Source organism: Salvelinus fontinalis, chromosome 4, assembly GCF_029448725.1.
Source record: "Salvelinus fontinalis isolate EN_2023a chromosome 4, ASM2944872v1, whole genome shotgun sequence".
NCBI lineage: Eukaryota > Metazoa > Chordata > Actinopteri > Salmoniformes > Salmonidae > Salvelinus > Salvelinus fontinalis.
In genome coordinates, this window is record NC_074668.1 from 61,406,822 (window position 1) to 61,433,407 (window position 26,586).

Consider the following 26,586-nt stretch of genomic DNA (forward strand, 5'->3'; position numbering starts at 1 on the left):
ATGGTCTCCAAAACATGGCTCCTTTTCAGAACACATTTACAGAGCACCTCCTGATGAATAATGCAATGGAGGAAAATTATTTTCTGATCTGGGTACAGCTCAGCTACTTGATCTTGTATCCTTTTGAAAAGGCCCCAAAAAATTCCTGGCAAGTTTGGGCATCCATCAGTGGTCACACTGGATAACTTTTTCAAAACTCAGTCCCAGCTCTGCCACACACTTATTAACCTCCTCCAATAAATACTTCCCTGTTGTTGTGCTCTTCATTGACTGCACTGAAGCGAGCTCATCTATAATTTCAAAGTCTGGGGTTATGCCTTGTAAGAATATCAACAACTGTGCCGTGTCAAGTGCATCACTGCTCTCATCTAGGGCCAAGGAGAAATAGGTGAAATCCTTTATCTTGTCTTTTAACTGTTGTTCCTTATTCTCTGCAATGTCCTCAACACGCCGTGTCACTGTTCCGTCTGGACAGGGAAACATTTTCAAACGGCTTGCTATGTTAAGCAATTTTGTGGGACAGTACATAGCTAGCTCTCGCAATTATGTAATTTGCTGAATGCAGTTTTGTGAAAAGTCCTTGCTGCTTCTGAGAAAACTCTTTCAATGCACTTGCCCTCTGCTCAGAAGACATTCCTATAGTTCTCTGCATGCTTCGTCTGGATGTGTCGGGACAAGTTGTAGTCTTTCAAGACAGCGATGCTCTCTTTGCACACTAAGCACACAGCTTTCTCTGATACCTCAAAAAATAAATATGTCGATGTCCACTCTTGCTTGAACACCCTACATTCATTGTCTACTTTCCTTTTCTTTGAAATCTTTGAAAAACACATTTTTGCGCAATTTGTAACTGACGTGTGTGTCAGCCTGTCAGTCCTTGCGCAGTTGTTATTTATACGTGCCTTCAAAATAAATGTCCCACAAGCGGTCGGAGTTAAATCATTACACAAAGGCAGGTAGGTATTCAATGGGCTTTTAATTAGAATAGCAAACGCGTTTTTCAAAACGATATTATCGCAAATTCTTTATGTGATCTGAGCATGATTCCGCGGGCCGTATTGAATCACGTCGCAGCCTGCATACGGCCCCTGGGCCGGCCTTTGCACAGTCCTGCCTTAACCCCACTGCTACCCCTAATTAATGCCTACACCTAACCTTAAATTATACTGAACGAAAATATAAAACGCAGCATTTAAAGGGTTTGTCCCACAGGTGCACTTTGTGTTGGGGACAATAAAAGGCCACTCTAAAATGCGCAGTTTTGTCACATCACAATGCCACAGATGTCTCAAGGTTTATGGGAGCTTGCAATTGGCATGCTGACTGCAAGAATGTCCACCAGCGCTGTTGCTAGATAATTGAATGTTCATTTCTCTATCATACGTCGTTTTTGAGAATTTCGCAGTACGTCCAACCGGCGTCACAACAAGTGGTTTGCTGATGTTAACATTGTGAACAGAGTGCCCCATGGTGACGGAGGGGTTATGGTATGGGCAGGCATAATGCATAGAGATACCGTGACGAGATCCTGAGGCCCATTGTTGTGCCTTTCATCCTCCGCCTTCACCTTATGTTTCAGCATGATAATGCAGGGTCCCATGTCGTAAGGATCTGTACACCATTCCTGGAAGCTGAAAAAGTCTGGCCTGCATACTAACCAGACATGCCAACCATTGAGCATGTTTGGGATGCTCTGGATCGACATGTACGACAGCATGTTCCAGTTCACGCCAATATCCAGCAACTAAACACAACCATTGAAGAGGAGTGGGACAACATTCAACAGCCTAATCAACTCTATGCAAAGGAGATGTGTCTAGCTACATGACGCAAATGGTGGTCACACCAGATACTGACTGTGACCAACAGATGCATATCTGTATTACCAGTCATGTGAAATCCATAGATTAGGGCCTAATGAATTTATTTCAATAGGTTTATTTCCTTAAATGAACTGTAATTCACAAAAATCTTTGAAATTGTTGCACGTTGGATTTATAATTTTAGTTCAGTATATGATCAAAAAGCTGGGGAGGAAAAAACATGCATTTTTACAATATAGCCAATTTTGACTTTGCAGATGGCCTAAGGGGAAATCACACGGTTCTGCCTCCAAAACAAGACTCATGACAATAAACGTTAAAAAAAGCCGTTCTGTCCAATATCCCACGGCAGTTTGACATTTCTCTGGATGGTATTCATGGTGGGGCTGGGGACATTGGAAAAAGGCAGTACATTGAAAAGGCAGTTACTGTATATTCTCGTGATCTCTCAGAGCTCTTAGTTATTCTCTCTGGGAAGGAGAGGGGAAAGCCCATTACCAGCATCAGCCCTGTGAGCATGCCATCTCTCTCAAACTAATCATGTGGAAGGCATCTGGCTAGACATCTCACTCCCATTGGCACCATTCCACATGTAAGTGCTCCCAGTCAGAACTAGCTCAGCATTGCCAAGAGCAGACGTGGACAGTGAGGAGTAGGCTACTCATGTTCTGTCACCAGTACTGTTGTAGCAACACTATGGAAGCAAATCAGATCACCATGCACTGAATCAGTGTGCATTTGGGGTCACTCTGTCTCCCTGTTTCCGGTGGTTCCCTAACGGTTGTCTGTGTAGTTTCTGCCAGCCTGCATAAACCGTGTGACCTCACACCAGTGGTGTCACATGATGGGTAACCATAAAGACCAAGGTAAAGTGCATGTCGTCCATTTTGCCAATCTATCTATGATATGTCAGGGACACACAAACAAATACTTGTTGTGTATTAGACCATTTATCAATTAAGATGTTTTTTTTTTGGAGAACAATATTCCATAAATCATCATGGGAGTGATTCATGTCAGCTGCCAGGGCCGGTATTACAGCCCATGACCCTCAGTGTAGGCTGTGTGAAGAGGGTACCCACCATGTGCTTTACACTGCTTTATGTGTAAAGGGTATTGTGATCACCAGACGGATTGTTCCTTTGGGATGAGAGACCCTGGTCTGCCATGTAGTCAGTGAAGCTGCACGTCTATAGGAACCCTACACTGAGACCCGCAAATCGACGCCTACACACTGCTAAATATAGATACCAACACATACAATAAAACACGTGTATTTTAGGAGGCGTCGATGCAGTGCTCCTAAGTATTTTGGGATGGCATCCTTTATTTTCTGGCGGGTGACAGCGATTGATCACTTGTTCAAAGGCAAGTGGGGGAGATACACGACAGGCTTGTGTTGGGTTGTGTTGTTTGTAGCCATGGTAACTGTGACATGTCAACTGATGAAGAGAAAGTTGGTGCCCAATATTGCCTATAACAGTCTTCCAGGCCTGACATATTGAGTAACAAAACTTGATTTAGGACCCTTTTCCACTTTGCGGATGTAAATTGAGAATTAAATCAGAAAAAAAAACGTACAAATGTAGTCTGTGTAGTAGTACTCACTGTAAGGGTTACATAAATAAGAGATAAGACAGTGTACAAACAAACAAAGAAAAAGGAAGACATCAGTCCAATGTGCAGTAAAGGAAAAGTCTTAAAACTAAACTCCATTACTATGCAATCTCAAAGCAAATACCAAAAGTACTATGTAACAGCAATGTTGTTACTATATCATTTACAGCGTTACCACACAAGTATACAAGCGACATAATGTAAAGTGTTACCTAAATGGTCAATAGAAAGACAACCGGGCAGTGTGCTCAAGCACAAAGACACAAAGGTGTATTGTCCTACAGATAGTACATTTACATTTTACATTTAAGTCATTTAGCAGACGCTCTTATCCAGAGCGACTTACAAATTGGGTAGATTGGGTTCATCTTTCTAAGGCTGGTCAGATGCTCCCGTGTCAGAGAATCATCAGTAGAAATAACAGACATCCTGATGCCAAAAATATATCTGACAGGACCTATTTTGGAAGACTAAAAACAGTTTCAATTACACAGCACATTGATTGTGCTCATCAATGATGTGCTTGCTCAGGTATCCTCAGGCTTAAGGAAGCTCATTGGATGCTAACTTTGGAGGGTTATGTCAGAAGATATGTTAAATATACACTACGCACCCGGCTTCATTCATTATTCATGTACCTGCAAACAGAATACTTCCATAGATGTTACTTCTCAGGTGACAAGTGAGACCAGTTAAGAAACACTGGAGAGTATCAGAATTCTTCAAATCAACAAAATGACTGTCCGACCATTCTTTATGTGAAATGAATCCAATATAGCCTACGCAGACAAAGACATGTCTATTTAGAGAAGTACTATCACTTACAAAATAGTTTGATGTTGGTCAAGTAATAACCCCTACAGAAAATACTGTAGTAGACTACATACTACAGTTTAGTTGCGAGTTATTTTTAACTTCAGCCCCTTGTCACGGTTTGCAATACTGGGGCAGAAAACATGTTCACGATGCAGTGAAACCTGAGGTTAAAAATGATATCTTTGTATAAAGATGACAGGCTCTTCAAACTCAAATCAGTCTCAAAGTCTTATTGGAGCACTACTGTTGTATACGATGGTAAATGCTGCCACCATGTGGACATCTTTAAAATTGCCAACAGATTTTGTAGTAGTAGACTGCTGGGTCCCAGTCTCTCAAGGCAGACGGATTTCCTCCCACAATGTTCAGCATACTAGTGCTGTTGCCCTAGATCTGGGTTTCCAGAGGTTAGGTTCCAATTACAGCTTCTACTGGTAACTGGATGTAAGTTGGGAGTCGAGAGTTAAGAGATGTCACCAGGGTCATAAAGTAGTAACAGGATAGATGCGTGCAACAGGCACCCTGCACCATGATCATTATAAACGCACCCCTGCAGTCCACAGACCACTGCAGATGTATTTTTCGATCTTGTCTCATTGCTGCTACTCCCCAAAGGGCTCGGAAGGCGAAGGTCGAGTCATGCGTCCTCCAAAACCTGACCCGCCAAACCGGAAGGTTGTTAAGAAGCACGCTTAACTCGGAAGCCAGCCGCACCAATGTGTCAGAAGAAACACCGTTCACTAAAGCGCGATGAGCCAAGTAAAGCCCCCCCCAGCCAAACCCTCCCCTAACCCGGACGACGCTGGGCCAATTGTGCGCCGCCCTTTGGGACACCCAATCACGGCCGGTTGTGATACAGCCCAGGATTGAATCCGGGTCTGTAGTGACACCTCTAGCACTGCAGTACCTTAGACCGCTGCGCCACTTGGGAGGCCTAAGACAGCCTGTTTCTGTCTGCAGTAAGGTGGTATTGGTATGGTGTGTTAAATCCCCTGTCCTGCCTTGAGCCTGGTGCAGTTGAAGCATTGGTGCATGGTGGTTGTGCAACGCTGGTTATGGAAATGAAGGTGGCAGAGTGACAGCCTGGCTCAAGGCAAACAGTAAGAGTCCTCTCAGTACGTTCATTAGCAGGTGTCTGGGAGAGATGAAATTAGCATTGGGGTGATTACTAAATGGAGGGCCTGAGTGTTTTGAATATCCCTCACACAGCACAATCACTCAGGAGTAAGCTCTTTGCCAGATGTCTCTACCACCCTGGGGCTACGCAAGAAATCACAACTGTGTGCTGTGCTCCTCATATCAGTGAACAAGCACGTCAATCACTGACCTTTGTTCTCTCACCCCTGGGCTGAGGGGCACACTGATTACATTTACATATCCTCACGGCTTCTGATTAGTGAGACCGAGTTTAAACATTGAGAGTCTTGAGAAGCGTTTTCTTTGAACACGTTCACACACACACACACACACACACACACACACACACACACACACACACAACCATTCAAAAGTTTGGGGTCACTTAGAAATGTCCTTGTTTTTGAAAGAAAAGCAGTATTTGGCCATTAAAATAACATCAAATTGATCAGAAATACAGTGTAGACATTGTTAATGTTGTAAATGACTTTTGTAGCCGGACACAGCTGATTTTTTATGGAATATCTACATAGGCGTACAGAGGCCCATTATCAGCAACCATCGCTCCTGTGTTCCAATGGCACATTGTGTTAGCTAATCCAAGTTTATCATTTTACAAAGGCTAATTGATCATTAGAAAACACTCTTGGCAGCTTCAGCTTCATTAAATAGTACCCGCAAAACACCAGTCTCAACGTCAACAGTGAAGAGGCAACTCCGGGATGCTGGCCTTCTAGGCAGAGTTCCTCTGTCCAGTGTATGTGTTCTTTTGCCCATCTTAACCTTTTCTTTTTATTGGCCAGTCTGAGATATGGCTTTTTCTTTGAAACTCTGCCTAGAAGGCCAGCATCCCGGAGTCGCCTCTTCACTGTTGATATTGAGACTGGTGTTTTGTGGGTATTATTTAATTAAGCTGCCAGACTTGTGTGAGGCCTCTGTTTCTCAAACTAGACACTAATGTAATTGTCCTCTTGCTCAGTTGTGCACCGGGGCCTCCCACTCCTCTTTCTTTTCTGGTTAGAGCCAGTTTGCGCTGTTCTGTGAAGGGAGTAGTACACATCGTTGTACAAGATCTTCAGTTTCTTGGCAATTTCTTGCACTGAATAGCCTTCATTTCTCAGAACAAGAATAGACTAACGAATTTTAGAAGAAAGGTCTTTGTTTCTGGCCATTTTGAGCCTGTAATCGAACCCACAAATGTTGATGCTCCAGATACTCAAATAGTCTAAAGGACAGTTTTATTGCTTCTTTAAAATCAGGACAACAGTTTTCATCTGTGCTAACATAATTGCAAAAGGTTTTTCTAATGATCAATTAGCCTTTAAAAATGATCAACTTGGATTAGCTAACACGTGTCATTGGAACACAGGAGTGATGGTTGCTGATAATGGGCATCTGTACGTCTATGTAGATATACAATTTAAATATATATATATATATATTTTTAAAATCAGCCTTTTCAGCTACAATAATTTACAACATTAAGAATGTCTACTCTGTATTTCTCATCAATTTGATGTTATATTTCTTTCAAAAACGAGGACCTTTCTAAGTGACCCCAAACTTTTGAAGGGTAGTGTACATTTGTACCAGGTTCAAGGTTCAATGCATACTGAAATTCCTCACACATCAATAGCGGTCAAGAAAATCAGTGATCATGCAAACTGTTGTTTACTGATTTCAGTGGACTGATTGAAATGTTTCTGATGAGTCAGGAATGGACAGCAAAAACTATACATGTTGGGTTTAAAAGTAATCCACTGTAATGCATTTTGTACTTGCATTTTGTACTTGCATACTTGCATACTTTGTACTTCTCTGCTCGACTACACAGTGGCAGCAGTGACTCATGTTTAGAGACTGCAGCAGTCACCATTGTGATAACTAATTCTGGGACCCACACTTGAACTAGTCATAAACATACTTTTAAAAGGTAATCTGTATACTCCACAAAAGTCTTTAATTGGCAACAAAAAGTTTGATAGATTTCCTTTAATCTCATCTTTTGTTTCTGAAACAATCTAATATTATTGAAGAACTACAATTAACAAAACAAACAAGTCAATTAAATTGTCACCAGTTCATGCAAAATGATTCACATACTAAATATTGACTAAATAATGTTCCTGATATTGTAGAATATCAATTGTTTGAAATAGATAGCTCAAGTGCCAGTTCCAAGCCTTAATTCCCATGGGTGGAACTAGGCAGAGGAGTGTCCCCCTACCAGTTTGTCTATATGGGTAAGGTCCACCTCTATCCATGGAACAGCATTATGTAAAACTACTCAAACACACAGAGGCCTGGCAGACTTTCATTAGGAATTACATAGTGTACCGAGGAGCAATCTCTCTTACAACTGTTGCTACAGTGGGGCTCTATTAATCATTATGACCTTCACTTACTGAGACCTTCCATTATCGTAAAAGAACTGGAGCGTCACCCTGCCTGCAACAACGTACCATACAGTAGTGTAGGAACCGACTGTAGGGAGGAGGCTGTTCTGTGGCACAGGAGAAATGAGCAGCACACAAAGACATGGACATACACCCATTACAGAAGTGTCTTATTTCCATACAGAATGTACTGTATGTGTACGCCCTCTCCTTCATTTCTCGAAAGTGGAACTGTTTTGACCCAACATGAACTCAATACCCTATTCAGCGCATGCGTGGCATCTTTAAAGCTGATGTACAGCTTTCAAATCACTGGGCTGTCAGGGCACAGGGAAAGTACGGAGTAAACTCTTAATTTACAGTTGAGCAACTGAAATTTGGCAGCCGCTCGCTAATCCAATTCCACCTCCAGTTGTGAGTGTTGGGTTAAAGGATCCATGGCAACTACAGTAGGACGATGTGGATCCGGCTGCAATAGCCCATCTAAATATGGATCAACATAGATTACCACCAAGAGGCCGTCAGGATTCAGACATGTTACAGAGCACTGGCATCATCTTCCATTGGTAGATAAGGTGTGGCTAAACCCTTGGGAAGAAGATATAGCACCTTGCATAGAAACAATAGCAGGTGAAACAACAACAATTCACTGGGTGGACAGAAAATGGGGTGTGTACGTTTGGGGTGGAGGGGGACTGTTCATTGACTTAAACGCTTTTCACTACACCCATGAGGCCACGTTGACTTTTGTTTGAAAAAGGTACAATCAGATAAAAATAAATCCCTACAGAGTTACATACATTACGCTGTTTTCTGTCAAGGCAATGTCTGGATGGCTATGTGAGCAATATCTTTCACTTCAGAAAAATGTTACAGATCACTACTATATTTAAAAATAGAGAACTGTGTAGAGGGCACATAGTAGTCATTATGACTGTTTCAAACGTCGATATCAGCATCTGACATTCAATTAAAGTGCGGTTGAAAGTAATTGACCAGTAGAGGGAGATGTGATGTTTCATACCCCTTGTTCTATATTCATCATCAGTAGTAAAACTATTCAAGGTTGAGAAGAAACTCAATTCAGACATTCACTCTGACATATAATAGACCATATGTTAGGCTATGCCACCTGGAGGTTATTTGCAGTCAAGTTAGTCAAAGGATGCTAGCACCTTCCGGCCTTTCAGGGGTTGAGGGGGTCGGAAGTTGTTCTCCATGCGTTTCCTGCCCTCTTCCTCCTCTCCGCTGAAGAGCAGCATCCTGAACTTTCCCATCTGTGGAGAGATGTTTGGAAACAGACAGAAACACCTTGTAGTCCCTGGCTGCAGTGTCTGAGGGAGGAAAAACACAATAGCCTCTTATGTAAGAAGGGCTTTTCCCTGCTGAGTATCCCCAAAGAATTTCACAATTAAAAAAGGTCAAGACGTTTCCATCCATGACGTTAATCAGCTCCCAGGGATCAAAGGATTGTGCCCTGGAGTGCTACACTAAGGGCAGCGAAGGAGCAGGCTCCCAGGCCCAGCACAGTCAGCCAGGCCAGGAACAGAAGTATGCAGACAGCATGCCATGGGCCAAAGGTGACTTTAATTACGTTTCCCAGTGCCATCGCAAAAAGGCTGAGAACACAAAACACATCCCTGGTCCTCCATACTGCCACGTATGCTTCGTTTGTAAATTATGTCTGAATGTTGGAGTGTGCCCCTGGCTTTCCGTTAATTTTAAAAACAAGAAAATGGTGCCACCTGGTTTGCTTAATATAAGGATTTGTTTTGTATTTATACTTTTACTTTTGATATGTAAGTATATTTTAAACAAAATACATTTAGACTTTTACTCAAGTAGTATTTTACTGGGTGACTGACTTTTACTTGAATCATTTTCTATTAAGATATCTTTACTTTTACTCAAGTATGACAGTTGGGTACTTTTTCTACCACTGTATAATGGAGCAGAGCTGGGCATGCACCCCGACTTCAAACAGTCTACTTCTCCACATCCATAACACAAGATCCCTGACACAGTACTCACTTATTGCCCTAAAGCTGTAACCTGCTTTCTTGATGATAAAAAAACAAGAAAAGACGAGATAAACTCTCCAAATTAATAAATGGGTCTTCAATTATCCATTTAGCTATAGAGAGACTGTGGTTTGAATTCATTAGAACTGCTAAGCGTAAAAGTAAATATTTTAAATGAATGAAATGGTCTAATAGCCAATTCCACCATTAGAGTAGATAGACTCACCTCTTTTTTCAAGCTATATGAGCACATGCAAGGGATAATCTAGCCTACAGTAATTCAGAGAATATGCACTGCACAGCTACATAGTAAAGGATATCGATGTGTGCGTGACTGTCAAGACCTCAGGGGTAATGCCCACTGTTTGAATGGAGCTTAAGCTGTGACACCTGGATCCACAAAGAGGTCTTTCACATCTAGGGTTCCCACTTGGATTTCAGCAGGCCATTGCTGCAGCCCGACTGAGTCCCCCCCCCCCCCCCCCCCCACACACACACACACACACACACACTGCATGGCATCCAAGCCACACATGCAGTAATCCACTCACAGCCTTTGCCTACTCCCCTGGCATCCTCCAATCAAAGCCCTCCATCTGGAGAAGCCACAGTAACATCATAGACGGCTCAAGGACAAACCCAGCTCACTCACTAATGGTCATAAAGACTTCACATCGATAAGCAACTATATTTATGTTTCAAATGTTTAAAATGTGAAATGTGAAATGTTTCAAATCATTAACCATTCACCATGAAAAGAGGAGAGAAATGAATTGGTCTATTGTCAAACAGAAACTGATAAGTAAAAGTATGTCAAGGTTCACTTTGATGGCTTACTTGCAACAATATGGCTGCGTTTACACAGGCAGCCCAATTCTGATATTTTTTCAAGAATTGGCATTTTGCGCGATCAGATCTTTTCACATCAAATCTTTTCTAGAGCTGATCTGAAAATATCTGATGTGATTGGTCAAAAGACCAATTAGTGGGAAAAATATCACATTTGGGCTGCCTGTGTAAACGCAGCCATAGTGTTGCAAGTGAGCCTTGACATTCTTTTACTTATCAATTTCAAAAGAATAAATTCAACCGACACTCCCACACTTCAAAATAAATCTGTAAAAATCTCAGTCCATTTTTCTTTCTTGAACTTTTCTCTGGTGGTGATGGAGTAAGGGCAGATGAAGTGCAGATGAAGGGTAGAACACCCACCATCAGGGCAGACGCCTGTCATTCAAATGGTTCATCATTTACATCATGACAAACACAGTGGTTCACTGTGGGTTCCCTAGGCAAAGACCCCACATTTCCATAAGCAGAGATATCTCCATATTGGTTAGGCCCAGGTAGTACTGATTCACCCCTACCCAGATGGTGAGGGCTCCCACCTGTTTCTCTGAGACTATGATTGGCTCCTTCAGAACGATCCAGGTGACACTCTCGTGAAGAGGGGGCGTGGTCAGGGAACCCGGGTATGTCCAGAAGTGTAGGCTGTTAGGTAGGAGGCACTTTGGATTGAAACCTTTGAAATCCGCAACGCTTCCCTGGGTGCAAATAGAACAAAGAATAGCATGACAAATATGGATTATGCTACACTTAAGATGAGTCTTTTATCAGAGTATCAACATATCTTTCAAATGCCCTGTTGAATCATTTGAGTCACTCATCAGGCGATTCATTCTTTTGCATTATGACTTACCTTAAACTTCACCATGTATAAAGCATCTGTTATCTTGTGTAAACCGCTGTGTTCATCTCCGATCTGTAAATAAAACAGGTTCCCTTTTTATCTCAACCTTCTAACAGATTGTCATATGAGAAAATATGAGGCTTTCCATTAACATTCGAAATATATACACAGTAGATTATACACATTGCCACAATGATATATTGATATGTTTATTTGACCATCATGTACTGTATGCATACTCGGAGTGCACAAAACATTAGGAACACCTTCCTAATATTGAGTTGCACCCCCTTTTGCCTCCACTGCCATACCCCATTCAAAGGCACTTAAATATTGTCTTGCCCTTCCACAGTCAATCGCACACATACACAATCCATATCTCAAATTGTATCAAGGCTTTAAAATCTTTCATTAACCTGTCTCCTCTCCATCTACAATGATTGAAGTGGATTTAACAAGTGACATCACTAAGGGATCATAGCTTTCACCTGGAAAGTATCACCTCAAATGTTACTTTAGCCTAATTTGCTACATAGGTCATCTGTTTTTTTTCCAATGATTTTCCATTGGACAAAAGATGTAACCCACAAATGTTGGCTCAGGGTTTTTTTGCCAAACTAACAATGTCTTACTGTATTTAAATTATTTTATTTGATTTCAACTAACTCATGTTTTAATTCAATTAGTCAGTCTCATGGAAAGAGCAGGTGTTCCTAATGTTTTGTACAATCAGTGTCTACATCAATGTGTTATCAATAAGATACATTTCAAAAACACATACATTATATACTTTGTATTATTTAAATACATTCTCTATAAAAGTGCGCGCCACATATTTTCCACATGGTCCTGGTATGATTGAACAATTTGCAACACAGACACGTGTGAACTGTTTTGTCCTCTCTGTTCAGACATAATATCATAACATGTTTTCACATTGTTCCTTCAGTGATTGCTGGTCTTCAGTCTAATCCCTGTTAAAACAGCCCTGGTGAAGCAGAAAGAGATTCAATTCCAAAGCAATTTACTGGCTGACAGATGAACAGCTGCTGGCTGGTGCCGGGGGAGATCCTCTCACCTCTAAAAAGATGCCAAGGACAGCCAGGCCATCGGGGGCTGCCGCTGCCTCCCCAAATGTCTTGTACTTGTCTGCGTTCCAGTGCACCAGATGAAGCTGCGTGAGGAAACAGGGAGGAGGGGCAGCAGGGTTAGGGACAAGCCCGAGACAAGCACCCACATTCAGGGAAACACTGCTTCTTTGTCTCAGGTACTAAACAAACCAGTTACCTATTATAGGAGGTCAACCGAACCAGAGAAGGGAAAACTACTTCTTGGCAAATATAGATGCAGATGTACAAAGCATTCAGAAAGTATTCAGACCCCTTGACTTAATCCACATTTTATTATGTTACAGCATTACTCTAAAATATATATTTTTTAAATCCTCAATCTACACACAATACTCTATAATGACAAAGCTCATTTTTGCAAATGTATTAAAAATATAAAACAGAAATACCTTATTTACATAAGTATTCAGACCCTTTGCTAGGAGACTCGAAATTGAGCTCAAGTGCATCCTGTTTCCATTGATCATCCTTGAGATGTTTCTACAACTTGGAGTCCACCTGTGGTAAATTAAATTGATTGGACATGATTTTAAAAAGAATACATGTCTATTAGGTCCCACAGTTGACAGTGCATGTCAGAGCAAAAACCAAGCCATGAGGTCAAAGGAATTGTCCGTAGAGCTCTAAGACAGGATTGTGTCGAGGCACAGATCTGGGGAAGGGTACCAAAACATTTATGCAGCATTGAAGGTCCCCAAGAACACAGTGGCCTTCATCATTCATCAAACTGAGCAATCGGGGAAGAAGAGCCTTGGTCAGAGAGGTGACCAAGAACTCGATGGTCACTCTGACAGAGCTCCAGAGTTTCTCTGTGGAGATGGGAGAAGATGGGAGAACCTTCCAGAAGGGCAACCATATCTGCAGCACTCCACCAATCAGGCCTTTATGGTAGAGTGGCCAGATGGCAGCCACTCCTCAGTAAAAAGGCACATGACAGCCCGCTTGGAGTTTGCCAAAAAGGCACCTAAAGGACTCTGACCATGAGAAACAACTCGTTGGCCTAAATGCAAAGCGTCACGTCTGGAGGAAACCTGGCACCAATCCCTACGGTGAAGCATGGTGGTGGCAGCATCATGCTGTGGTGATGTTTTTCAGCGGCAGGGACTGGGAGACTAGTCAGGATCGAGGGAAAAAAGAACGGGGCAAAGTACAAAGAGATCCTTGATGAAAACCTGCTCCAGAGTGCTCAGGACCTCAAACTGGGGTGAAGGTTCACCTGCCAACAGGACAACGGCCCTTAGCACATAGCCAAGATAACGCAAGAGTGGCTTCGGAACAAGTTTCAATGTCCTTGAGTGGCCCAGCCAGAGCCCGGACTTGAACCCGATCAAACATCTCAAGAGACCTGAAAACCTGACAGAGCTTGAGAGGATCTGCAGAGAAGAACGGGAGAAACTCCCCAAATACTGGTGTGCCAAGCTTGTAGCGTCATACCCAAGAAGACTCAAGGCTGTAATCGCTGCCAAAAGGTTCTTCAACAAAGTACTGAGTAAAGGGTCTGAATACTTATGTAAATTTGATATTTCCGTTAAAAAAATGGTGCAAAAATGTAATAAAAAAAAAACTTTTTGCTATGTCATTACTAAGAAATTGTGTGTAGATTGATGAGGATTATTTTAAAGAAAAATCAATTTTAGAATAAGGCTGCAATGTAACAAAATGTGGAAAAAGTCAAGGGGTCTGAATACTTTGAAGTCACTGTATGTCGGGGAAAATGGGGTTACCTAGGCTCCGTCTGTGTGATTAGGGGAAACACTCACCTCTGAAGCGTAGGTCTTCCCTCCGACGGTGTGCTCTGAGCCGTGGCTGCCCTTCCCGCCCCAGTGGAAGTGGAACTGTTTCAGCCGGTAGGCGTTGTCAAGGGGGCCTGCCCTGATTACTGTCAGGGCAGAGGACAAGAGACATCAGTCAGCCACTGCCACACCTCTATACCTCGTGCCTAGCATGGTACCACTGCAGAGCACAACACACCAGACAAGCAGGCAAGAACCACCACACACCAGGCCTGGAAGAGCAACTCAACATGGCAACACCTGCCACTGCTCATTAAAATCACTCTCACTAAGCTGACAGATAGCGGACACTAGCCGACACTGACAGACACAAGGCGCCTTGTCCCACAACCACACTGTTTACTACTCTTCCTAATAACTATCTACCTACAGTACTAGAGAGCATTTGGCTAAACAGGTACTGTATTAAAACAACTATGTCCTCATGAAGGCCTTACTTTACCTGACATAAGACAAATGAGAGTATTTTGAGCCTGTGTCTTGATATGCCTAGGATTTGTCCCATCACTAACTGATCTAATTGGGGTGGTGCTGTTTGTGACAGTGTAGGACAGTTTGTCACTTTACTGAAGAGTTCCAGGGAGGCCAGGGCAGTAGGTGACAAATTCGGTCTGATACCACTGGAGCCAAGCACACACACAGGTTCACACAGTCTACCCATATACACACACAACGAGATCTTTGTGATGGCAGGTGAAGAGAATGCCAGAGAGCGGAGTGTCACAAGCTAGGTTTCCTTCCATCTAATTGGCAACAGATTATGTTAATATTCTAAAATAATTTCCCCACCAAACAGACTTATTGTGTTTGTGATGACGTAGTGCACATAAAAATTTCTTTTGCAGTTAAATTCCCCATGTACCAAATAAAAAAACTACAAGTTCAATGGGTTTCCATTGCATTTTCCATTCTCCTGATGGTTGTCACAAAAGTTGTTGCGTTATATAGCAAATGTGCCCACTCTGGTCTGGGCATGTGTGCTCTAGCCAACAGCTCACAGACACAGTGCTTCCTACATGAGATTATTATGGATAAGAGCAAGATTATTTTTATTTGTCCAAGGGCAGCCAAGCGTCGAATCATCATGTCACCAGAATAAGACCCTCAATATCTATTGGAAATGAGCATCAAGCTTAGTGTTGCAAAGGCAAGGCATATTACCAGCAAACTACCAGAATGTGTGTATCTTGCACGGATTTGATGTAATTTATCACAAGACATCTTGTGGCCCTTTTGTGTACTATCTATCGCTGGCCCTCTGTGCGGCCTTATCACGTGTAAAATAGATGAAATAATTAAATAAGATTTACAAATAAAAACATACAATGACAGCTGTTAAACATTATCCAAAATATAAAAATCGGTAAATTTAGTGAATACCATTGGTGTTTAATACGAGGGTTTCAGCATGAAATATCCTTTATATATAAACCCAATAATGTTTGCGTTGTCATGTGTTGCTGCCATGCTGTTGTTGTCTTAGGTCTCTCTTTATGTAGTGTTGTGGTGTCTCTCATCGTGATGTGTGTTTTGTCCTATATTTTTATTTTGTTTTTTTTATTTTGTCAGTAACCTAATAAACTGCATGCTTTCCTGAGTTGTAGTGGGAGGACCACACAACATAATATCATTGCGTGACTCCAAGTTTGCTTCGATAGGATGGTTTCTAGATCAATATTTGCACAAAGATATTTCCGCTATTTCTCGCATCATACATTTGACCTACAAACAAAGATCACACCATGTCAAACGGACAAATTGTTTGTTGACATTTATAAAATTGTTCCTGCATTTCTGTTTCCATCAGCCCGTTCTGGACTTTTTTTTTCATGCGTCGAATAATTCATCCGCATGAAATGGTTGGGTGGATAAGAATGGCACCTTGGTAATGTGTGCTTTAGAGCATGTTCATACGTTTCCTGAGTTAATGATACACTAGGCATGTACACACATGTACAAAAAGGCACACACACACACACACACACACACACACACACACACACACACGAGGACACAACCACAAAAGGGAAACAGGACAACATGGGCATGCCTAGGTGATGAAACTTCTAACCAGCTCCTGATGGTGAAAGGATAGGGAAGCCTATCCATCATAAGACCATGTCATGCAGAACGGAACTTCTTTGTTTGGTTTCTGTGAATTTGTTTTCATAGTGATCTGCACCTTAGCCAAACAGCCGCACTTTTTTGGAGACAGAAAACAAAATCAGTTGTGGCTATGGCCATTTTCTTTTTGAGGAGGGCCTTTTTCAAATTAAATGGATTTGTCACATGCTTCGTAAACAACTGGTGTAGACTAACAGGGAAATGCTTACTTACGGGCCTTTCCAAACAATGTAGAGAGAAAAAATTATAATAATAAGGAAGAAAATGCACAAGTAACAATAAGTTGGCTACATACACAGGGTACGAGTACCAAGTTGATGTGCAGGGGTATCAAATCACTGAGGTAGAACGCCTTTTTGTTAAGATCAAACACCTTTTTGTTGTACAGTAGGCGTTCAGTTACCACTTTTCAAAATACAAGCCCAAACTTATTTGGTTGTCATTCTATTCAGACCGTTGGTTCCTATTACCTTTTCATGCCACAGAAGCAAAGCGGCTCTCCCCATTTTCTTTTTGTCTATGACTTTTGTTAACTTCGACTGTCAGTTTAAAAACAGATGTGACACAACCAGGAAGATTACCTGATGTGGTCAGATGTCTGCTCTGGCAGACAGACACTCCTACAGTTAAATACTGGCTTCACTATATCCACCAAAACACATCTCACTGAATCATACAGTCCAGTAGGAGTGGCCTTAATGATATACAAATGTAGGTGGTCTATCCATCAACCACATTTTGATGGTGGTTGTGGTGGAGTATGCAAATCCAAAACATATTTTGAATGGATAATATTTAACATTTGAGGTTTCCTGGCAATAAAAGTAAATGCTTTGTCATTTAGGGCGTTAGGCTTCCACAATCTACTTCACTGCTCAGAATGGACGAAGGTGGAGAATCTGATGTCACTGACCTTTAAATAAATCTGCATATGTTGGTAGGATTGATTGGCATAGGTAGGACTGCATCCACTAAATAAGTGTCACATGTGCATGCAAGGGTGTGGTTATAGCATGATAGTACTACTACACAGTACCCGTAACATAATGGTGTCCCCTTACCAATACAGTGGTTGTGTTGGCTAATGTCAAAGTCATGAGTGATAGAGGTGCCCAGAAACAACCACCCACCAGAGTGACATACAGTGATAAATACCTCCTGGGCTGGGTGACTTTCACACTCAGTCAAAGTTGAAGGGTCGATGATCGAATCTGAAACAATACTGTATCTCAATATTGCTTGTATTTATGTCCGCATTTTCTCTGAGAGAGAGGATTTCCACTCAGGGATGATTATATGGTCTACAAAGGATCTCTTCCCCTCCGTTGCGGTTACCTGTTTTGTCATCGGTGTCATCAAACTCTACGGTCACAGAGTGGCCGTTGTTGCAGATGTTGATTGAGTTGCAGTGGTCGTAGGAGACGAATATGGGAGGCAGGCTGGCGTCGTATACAGTGTCCTCAGGAACTATGTCTATGGGAGACTGGCGATTGCCCTGGGCGATGGGGTAGTCTTTGTGCCATGCATCTGGACCTTAGAAACAAAGATGGTCAGAGCTGGACATGACATTATGTAAAGAAAGGAGATCAGATCCATTAATTCACCATTTTATAAAAACTGAAGAAAACCATGACATTCTCAATTTCACACCAGGACATAGCATTATAGGTTGCTGTTTCAATCAACACACTGATCATAGGGCTCTATACCTTAACAATACTGATACACTCCTAGAACTCAAAGACTTGCTAAAACCTGCTTGTTGAATAGATGACTAAATAAGGTGGCATGCAGGTTAAAGATAATTGGGCTAATCTCGTATTAACAGTTACTGTATCTCTCAACGTTAGCACTATTGTCTGAGAATGCCAATGCGAGATCCCCACCCAGAACTTAGCAAACCAGAAAAAAATACATTTTTTTTTTAATTAGCCAATCAGTCACCTGTCGATTCTTAATAAAAGGTCCGATGCAGACATAGTTCAAAACATAGATGTGATTATAGACTATTGCCAATAGAGAAGTATTTAATCAAATATGCATCCAGTCTTGCAGAAACAAATGCAGTCTTTCCCGAATGTCTGTCACACGCAGCGCACGAGCGTCCCCAAACAAGGTCAGCGCTGTGCTACGGTGTGTTCTAATGTAGGTTACATAGCGATGCTCTCCCAGGTTGGTAGGTTTTACTTACCATCCTGCTCTCCGTATCCCCAGTGGTGTCCTGTCATTGCGAGGATTCCGCTTAGATTCACCTTCTCTATATGCTATCTGACTCTCGGCTCACAGCCCAGACGGTACGAAATGATGGGATAAATGGCGTGCTGAAGATGAAGTGCGGGTGTGTGAGCAGTGTTGATGAAGTCTGGGAGTGGAGGTTGGGAAGGATGATCAGGTGGCGACGTATGGCAATCGTAATGATCCTTACTTACCACGCCCCCCTTTCAATTACCTTGATTTCTGTTACTGTACTTCAAAACATCCAAAGAAAGACCCCTCATTTATGATAATTAGACCTAGTACAGCAGCCAATTAAGATACACTTTCCTCTGAACTAACGAAATAACATGTCTCACAACATGTTTTAATGATAATGCATGGCACATATTTCAATGGGTATAGTGTTGTTTTGCTTTTCCAGTTTAAACCCATAACTAATATGCATGATTATATAACCAACATTTAAAAAAGTTGCATCTAAAAGAACACGTCACATCTTACTATAATATGTAATTCAAAATTAAAATTCATTGATTAGTCTGAACAGGTGGTGCAACTGTGGCAGAATTAATGAATTACATTTTGCGCACGTTTGAATCGATTGAATGTTCACTACTACTCCCTCTGGTGGTCAACTGTAGTTAAATCGAAAGTGCAGCTTTGAATTTACAACTGCGTTCAACCACTTGTCTCTATCGAATCATCGAATGGAGCTATCAAATTACCGGTGGGGTTCTCCAATCAGACCATGGCAGTTACTAAAGCTTCTAAAGACCAGAAATACGATAGACAATTGAGGTATGTGAAGCTAGAAATTCTGTGAAAATTATATAGTTATTTGCTAAACCGTTGCATGAGTTAGATATATATCCACTGACAAACTGCAGCTAGCTAATGTAGTTATGCTAGCAAGCCCGTAACGTTAACTGATTTTATGCTTGATAGTGTATTCTCTTGGGCTAACGTTAACTATGCCAGCCAACCAGCACGCTTTAAAAGTATTATAGGTAGCTACTGTTGCTTGTCTTCACTGACATGTTTGCTAGCTGTCCTGTTACAGTCAGTTGTTAGCTGTCTACTATAGTTTCTAGCCACCTAATTTACTTTGAACAACACCAGCCAGAATTGGTGTCATTCATTGGCTGAATCTCAAAAAGGTTAATTGTTCTCCTCTATTTACCATACCAGTTGTGATAATAGGTAAATAACAAGGCATTGAAGATGACAAGGAGATAAGCAACATGCCGTTGTTATGATGGCCTGCCTGTACTCCATTTCAGATTGTGGGGAGACCATGGCCAAGAAGAACTTGAAAATGCACACGTATGCCTGATCAATTCCACAGCATCTGGGACTGAAATACTCAAGAACCTTGTGCTTCCAGGTAAATATTTCAATATTTGATACTAGAAAAGACCGATGACCAAGAGTGGGAAAACACTGCTCTAAGGGAATACATGAGTAGGCTAGCCTACCTAAGCTAGTTGCTCTCTTCATCAGGCATTGGAGCGTTCACTATTGTCGATGGACACAAAGTCTCCGGGGAAGACGTCGGAAATAAGTAAGAACGTGATAGGCCTATTGTTTATCACCTCATTGAAGCGCTTTTGATCTTAATCTTAAAATGTTTTATACAATATACTGTCTTTACCTTCCTTTTCTACTCAGCTTTTTTCTGAGCAACAACAGCATAGGAAGGGTAAACGATTATGCTATTCTACTCTATCAATATCTTAGCTCTACCTGTATGCAGTATGTCATAACAAGTCTTCTGGGATGGTGTGTTTTCCAGAACCGAGCTCAGGCTGCCACAGAGCTGCTACAGGAGCTGAACACTGATGTATCTGGCAACTTTGTGGAGGAGGTTTGTGTTTTCAACTATGAGCAGTAGAGCAGTTCTTCCTGAAGAGGGCTGTCACGGCTTTCCCTGCACAGATTTTGTCATACGAAAAAAGATCCTAGATTTGACTACACGATCCTCAGGGTATAGCAGTAGATCTGTGTTAATTCCGATCAAGGTATAGATTTACTATGACGCTGCACCAGTTGAGCAGCCATTGATGGGTCTCAATGCACACAAAGTGCACTTCTTTATCTGAGTGTATTGATTGATGAGTGTTCTAAAACAAGCAGAGCACTTATAGTAGATCAGTCTTGTTTGTCAAACTCTTATTGTGATCTGGTATTTTATTTTCCATTATAGAGCACTGAAAAGCTCTTGGACAACGACCCAGAATTCTTCCACAGATTTACCCTGGTGATTGGTGTCCAGCTGCCAGAAAGGTGCGATTCATCCTCTTATTCTTACACATTTTTTAGACATACACCACTGTTCAAAAGTTTTGGGGTCACTTAGTAATGTCCTGGTTCTTGAAAGAAAAGTACATTTTTCGTCCATTAAAATTGATCAGAAATACAGTATAGACATGGTTAATGTTGTAAATGACTATTGTAGCTGGAAACGGTAGATTTTTTTATGGAATATCTACATAGGCGTACAGAGGCCCATCATCAGCAACCATCAGTCCTGTGTTCCAATGGCATGTTGTGTTAGCTAATAAAAGTTTATCATTTTAAAAGGCTAATTGATCATTAGAAAACCCTTTTGCAATTATGTTAGCACAGCTGAAAACTGTTGTCTTGATTTTAAAGAAGCAATAAAACTGGCCGCATTTAAACTAGTTGAGTATCTGGAGCATCAGCATTTGTGGGTTCGATTACAGGCTCAAAATGGCCAGAAACAAAGACCATTCTTCCGTAACTCGTCAGTCTATTTTTGTTCTGAGAAATTAAGGCTATTCCATGCGAGAAATGTCCAAGAAACTGAAGATCATGTACAACGCTGTGTACTACTCCCTTCACAGAACAGCGCAAACTGTCTCTAACCAGAATAGAAAGAGGAGTTCTAGGCCTCGTTGCGCAACTGAGCAAGACGACAAGTACATTAGCGTGTCTAGTTTGAGAAACATGCCTCAAGTCCTCAACTGGCAGCTTCATTAAATAGTACCCGCAAAACACCAGTCTCAACGTCAACAGTGAAGAGGCGACTCCGGGATGCTGGCCTTCTAGGCAGAGTTCCTCTATCCAGTGTCTGTTCTTTAGCCCATCTTAATCTGTTCTTTTTATTGGCCAGTCTGAGATATGGCTTTTTCTTTGCAACTCTGCCTAGAAGGCCAGCATCCCGGAGTCGCCTCTTCACTGTTGACGTTGAGACTGGTGTTTTGCGGGTACTATTTAATGAATAGTACAATAGTAATTTACAACATTAACAATGTCTACACTGCTTTTCTGATCAATTTGATATTATTTTAATGGACAAAAAAAATGATTTTCTTTCAAAAACAAGGACATATCTAAGTGACCCCAAACTTTTGAACAGTAGTGTACATTTCAATTGAAGTATTTTTATTTGGTATTTGTGATGGTCTTACAAAGTAACATCAAATATATATTTTTAAACGTTCTCTTGTCATGTAAATTATTTTGGTTTTATTTTCACAGCACATGTTTGAGACTGGGGTCAGTGTTGTGGAATGCAAACATACCTTTCCTGGTGTGTAGAACGTATGGCCTCGTCGGTTACATGAGGCTAGTAGTGAAGGAGCACACAGGTATAGTAAACGCTTGTGAGTCACGCGTGTATTGCTGTATCTGTAGTAATGATGACAAGCACTCAAGGTCAGTGTTCTCTTGCAGTAAATCGAAAACACTCAAACAAGCTGTTTGCGATCACTCCCTCTAGTGATTGAGTCTCATCCAGACAATGCCTTGGAGGACCTGAGGCTTGACCAACCTTTTGCAGAGCTCATGAACCACATCCAGTCCTACGACTTGGAGGGAATGGGGAAGAAGGTGTGTTTGGGCGTTTTTTTTTTTTTTAGGCCACTGTTGAGTTTTGAATTTTAGTTGTAATTTGGTCCTTACTGGTTCATGTATTTTCTTATGCTCTTGTGTTCTTCAGGATCACAGTCATACACCATGGATCATCATTGTTGCCAAATACCTAGAAAAGTGGTTCAGTGAGGTAATACTTCTATGACCAACAATCAAAGGCACATTCTACAGCACCCTATATGATGTGCAAGAGAGCTGACAATATAATACATATTTTTTTTCTAGCACAATTTTCAGTCTCCGAAGAACTACAAAGAGAAGGAGGCCTTCAAACAGCTTATACGGCAAGGTATTTCACTTGACATAGATTTTTCTTGACTTCATTTGCATTTTTACATTCTCACAGAATTTTAGTTGTCCACAGACACTGTTATCCAGATCAGGCCTGACTGTATATGGTTTGTGTTCTCATGATACTTGGTTCCATTAGGAATCCTGAAGAGTGAGAAGGGAACTCCTGAGGATGAGGAGAACTTTGAGGAGGCCATCAAGAACGTCAACACAGCCCTTAACCCCACCAAGGTGGCTCTTCTCATACCTCACCCCTAAACCCCCTCACTCCTTTCAGCCGTATTATGTTAATCCGTGCTGCTGGTTGCACGAGATCACTGGAAGCTGCTACTCTTGTCAACTGCGCTAACTCCACTCTCACCTCTGTAGATTTCAAGTGGCGTTGGCGACATATTCAATGGAGAGCAATGCAATGACATTACATCACAGGTGAATCTAAATATGACACGTCTACTCGGGCCATGATTGAAGCATCCTGTGAATGATTTATTTGTAGGTTTAATGCATGACTGGTTGTTCTGTCTTTCTCTGCTATACGCAGACTCCAGCCTTCTGGGTGATGACGCGAGCAGTGAGGGAGTTTGTGCAAAACGACGGCGGCGGAAACCTACCTGTGCGCGGCTCCATTCCAGACATGATTGCGGACTCAGAGAAATTCATCAACCTCCAGAATATGTAGGTGGTGATAATTATATTATTAATTTATATGGCAAGCAGCTAGCCGCCGGTTTAATTAAAAAGTCAGTTGCTGTATGAGTTAATAGCGAGCACAGCTCAATGCTTGTAATGTGGGGCATATCAAGGAGAGGACAGTCATTGTATAATAAACCAATGTCCATAGCTAAATGGTAGAATTGTATGTGCAAAACCATATGACGCTGCGATTTCCACTATTGCTTACGATTTCCTGTGCCTTAACCTTATTTCCTGAACACAACGTATGCTTTGTGCTGGCATGATCATCATAGTCCTGGCCTGGGCATTAATGCAGGCATATGTTTTCAGTTATAGAGAGAAGGCAATGCAAGATGCTTCCGTTGTGTCTAAGCATGTAGAGTCTCTCCTGCAGTCTGTTGGAAAGGTATGTGAAAATGTATTCTGTAGTCTCAGGGATATTTAATCTCATGCGATGTCAAAAACACATAGTAACTCTCCTGCAGTAGTACTTATGCAGCAGTAGTGCTGTGTAAGGATCAACATTTTATTACCTTTGATAGATTGTAAAAAGGTTTGATTTCTGATATTATCTAGTTAATTGGATTGACTTCTGTCTTTTCTCTTGCTAAAGCCCTCAGAGAGCATATCTGAGCAGGACATCAAACTATTCTGTGAGTATTCTGACAAGTACACACACAACCATCATATAATGTGAACAGGACACGTAATATGGCAGGAATGTAAATTGAATACTCTAACTCATTTAACAGTAACTCAAAGCGTCATGTCGGTCAGGTGTTGTTTGTCATACAGTAGTGTGGCTGCACTTTAATGAACCCATGATGAAAGGGAACACTGTGCAGTAGGTTGAGCCCTGGCCCTGTGCTGTGTGTTTCGGTCTGCAGGTAAGAACGCTGCCTTCCTGAGGGTGGTGCGCTGCAGGTCTCTGGCTGAAGAATACAGCGTGGAGACGGTCAATAAAGATGAGATCAGTAAGTACAACACAGACGCCCACCTTGATTTGGCTAATGTTTTGTTTTTGAGTCCCTTTGATTATGTGTGTTGGTAGTGTATACTAAGATTATGCTCTCTCTCCTCAGCCTCCTGCATGGACAGTGCAGATGGGGAAATGGTGTTGTACCTTATGTTGCGCTCTGTGGACCGTTTCTATCAGCAGCACTCCCGCTACCCAGGTACGGCTAGGCTGGCGTAGTTCTGCCCCCAACACAACTGTCTGTCACACACAACCTGGCACACAGCATAACTAAACTGTGTTCCGCAATGTTAAACTGCCAATCTCCAGATATGTGATATGTTCTTCCTCCTTTTTGAAGGTGTCTACAATTACCAAGTAGAAGAAGACATTAGCAAGTTGAAGCTGTGTGTGAACAGCCTTCTGCAGGAGTACAGCCTGAACGTCAATGTGAAAGATGACTACATCCACGAGTTGTATGTTTTGTGCATAGTGTCCAGTCAACTGTTCTCTGCAGAGAGAATGGTCATTTTACAGCCCACTGCAAAACCTCCCTTCAGTTTATATTTGTAATTTAGCCACAATATTTCCATGAACTGTAAAATGGGAATGAGGTTATCATCAAGGAGAGGAACATGATTAAATAATCTACATGTCATTTCACTTTGCTCTTCGACAGCTGTCGCTATGGTGCTTCTGAACCACACACAGTGGCATCCTTTTTGGGAGGTGAGTTCTACAGGACTTGGATCCTATTATGGTCTAGCATCCTCGTGCTATTTTTGTTATGGGATAAACATGTTGTTTTCTTGGAGTTGGTCCAAATGTACCGTCTTCAATGTGTTTCCTTAGGATCTGCTGCACAAGAGGCTATCAAAATCATCACTCGTCAGTTTGTTCCCTTCAACAACACGTTCATCTACAATGCCATGTCCCAGACAACTGCCACGTTTCAGCTGTAGAAAAAGTAATTTTCCTCCTTAATGACATGCACTTAACCCCTCTGTAAAATATAAGAATGGAATGTTGCAGCAATAACTGGAAGTTTGTGTAGTTGGAACACTTTGTTCATACTGTATGTTTCCACGTATTATTATTATGTTGTGGCTGAAAGAAAGATGGAAATGCTGATGGACTGTTTCTGATTACTTTTCAATGTTTGTGTTCTGGCTGGTTTATTCTCACACATGAAGTGTTGCACCTATTAGTACATTTTAATAATTTACCTGCCAAATTCAAACCATTCAAGAAATGTCCCAGGGTTTGAATTATTTCCTCTAAAGATATCCTGCACTAAACAGACAAGGAAGTTTGAGGTAAATGCATGTGGTGTACCTGTACATTAGGTACCCAAGGAACTCTGATTGTGCTCCAACATCTTGTGCCCTGATGGGAAACGGTCTGGACATGCTACTTTACATGGCCAGCAGTAGTGGTCACATAGTCAGCTCATTTTGAGTTGGACATGACAATCATGTGAGCTTCATGATAAACAAGCAAAATTACTACCCTAATTTGCCCAAAGTTGACTGTGATTGGGCACAATTCCCAAGACATTGGCCCGATGGTGATATACGCTGTGAAAAAAAATCGTTACCTTTTCCTGTTGACTGGTAGAATAACCCCAACATGACACAAGTGTCTCTATAAATAAAAAATCCTCTTAAGAGCTGTGTAATATGTTGTTGTTTTGGTTCCTTCCCCAGTTAAGATTATAGAGCATTGGTGGAGTGGTGTTTGTCACAAAATGCAGTGTGTGTTCTGTGGTGAGCAGGCACTCTGCTGACTACACACTTGGAGCAGAAACTCACCATAAAGATTTCTTGGGAGTACGGCTGTTTTTTTTTTTCTCCTCCAATTAATAAAAAATGCTCTGTATTTTGTTGCAGCACATAAATTCCTGCATAGTTCATTATTTATATGAAAAGGTGAGCAATTTCTTTTAATCCCATTCCGATTACATTCAGTAGAGGGGGATCTTTCCATGTCGGCAGGAAGAACATGTTT

The 26,586-nt window shown here is 41.6% G+C and overlaps 2 protein-coding genes across 6 annotated transcripts in view; one reads left to right on the forward strand and one right to left on the reverse strand.

Annotated features, from left to right (window-relative positions):
• LOC129854133 (carbonic anhydrase 7-like) overlaps positions 1-18,968 on the reverse strand; it is a 34,740-nt gene extending 15,772 nt beyond the window's left edge. The window contains exons 1-7 of one of the 5 annotated variants that reach the window (XM_055920882.1): positions 18,739-18,968; positions 17,883-18,080; positions 14,391-14,509; positions 12,579-12,674; positions 11,510-11,572; positions 11,199-11,354; positions 8,965-9,123 (exon numbers count right to left, since the gene is read on the reverse strand). In XM_055920882.1, the coding sequence (XP_055776857.1) occupies positions 8,965-9,123; positions 11,199-11,354; positions 11,510-11,572; positions 12,579-12,674; positions 14,391-14,509; positions 17,883-18,080; positions 18,739-18,775 (828 nt within the window). In that variant the 5' untranslated portion in view covers positions 18,776-18,968. Of the gene's footprint in view, positions 1-7,370; positions 9,124-11,198; positions 11,355-11,509; positions 11,573-12,578; positions 12,675-14,390; positions 14,510-17,882; positions 18,081-18,738 lie in introns of those variants that run through there. The other 4 variants (XM_055920883.1, XM_055920885.1, XM_055920884.1 and 1 more) reach the window with 4 other exon arrangements.
• Positions 18,969-19,414: 446 nt separating this feature from the next.
• LOC129854132 (NEDD8-activating enzyme E1 regulatory subunit-like) lies at positions 19,415-26,257 on the forward strand. The gene is made up of 20 exons (XM_055920881.1): positions 19,415-19,562; positions 20,045-20,148; positions 20,265-20,325; positions 20,433-20,463; positions 20,557-20,628; positions 20,968-21,047; positions 22,266-22,375; positions 22,507-22,616; positions 22,726-22,788; positions 22,884-22,947; positions 23,089-23,180; positions 23,319-23,378; positions 23,491-23,624; positions 23,955-24,030; positions 24,238-24,277; positions 24,512-24,598; positions 24,707-24,799; positions 24,941-25,055; positions 25,259-25,308; positions 25,432-26,257. Exons 1-20 carry the CDS (start codon positions 19,513-19,515, stop codon positions 25,539-25,541), a joined length of 1,602 nt encoding a protein of 533 aa, XP_055776856.1. The 5' UTR covers positions 19,415-19,512; the 3' UTR covers positions 25,542-26,257.
• The last annotated feature ends 329 nt before the right edge of the window (positions 26,258-26,586 follow it).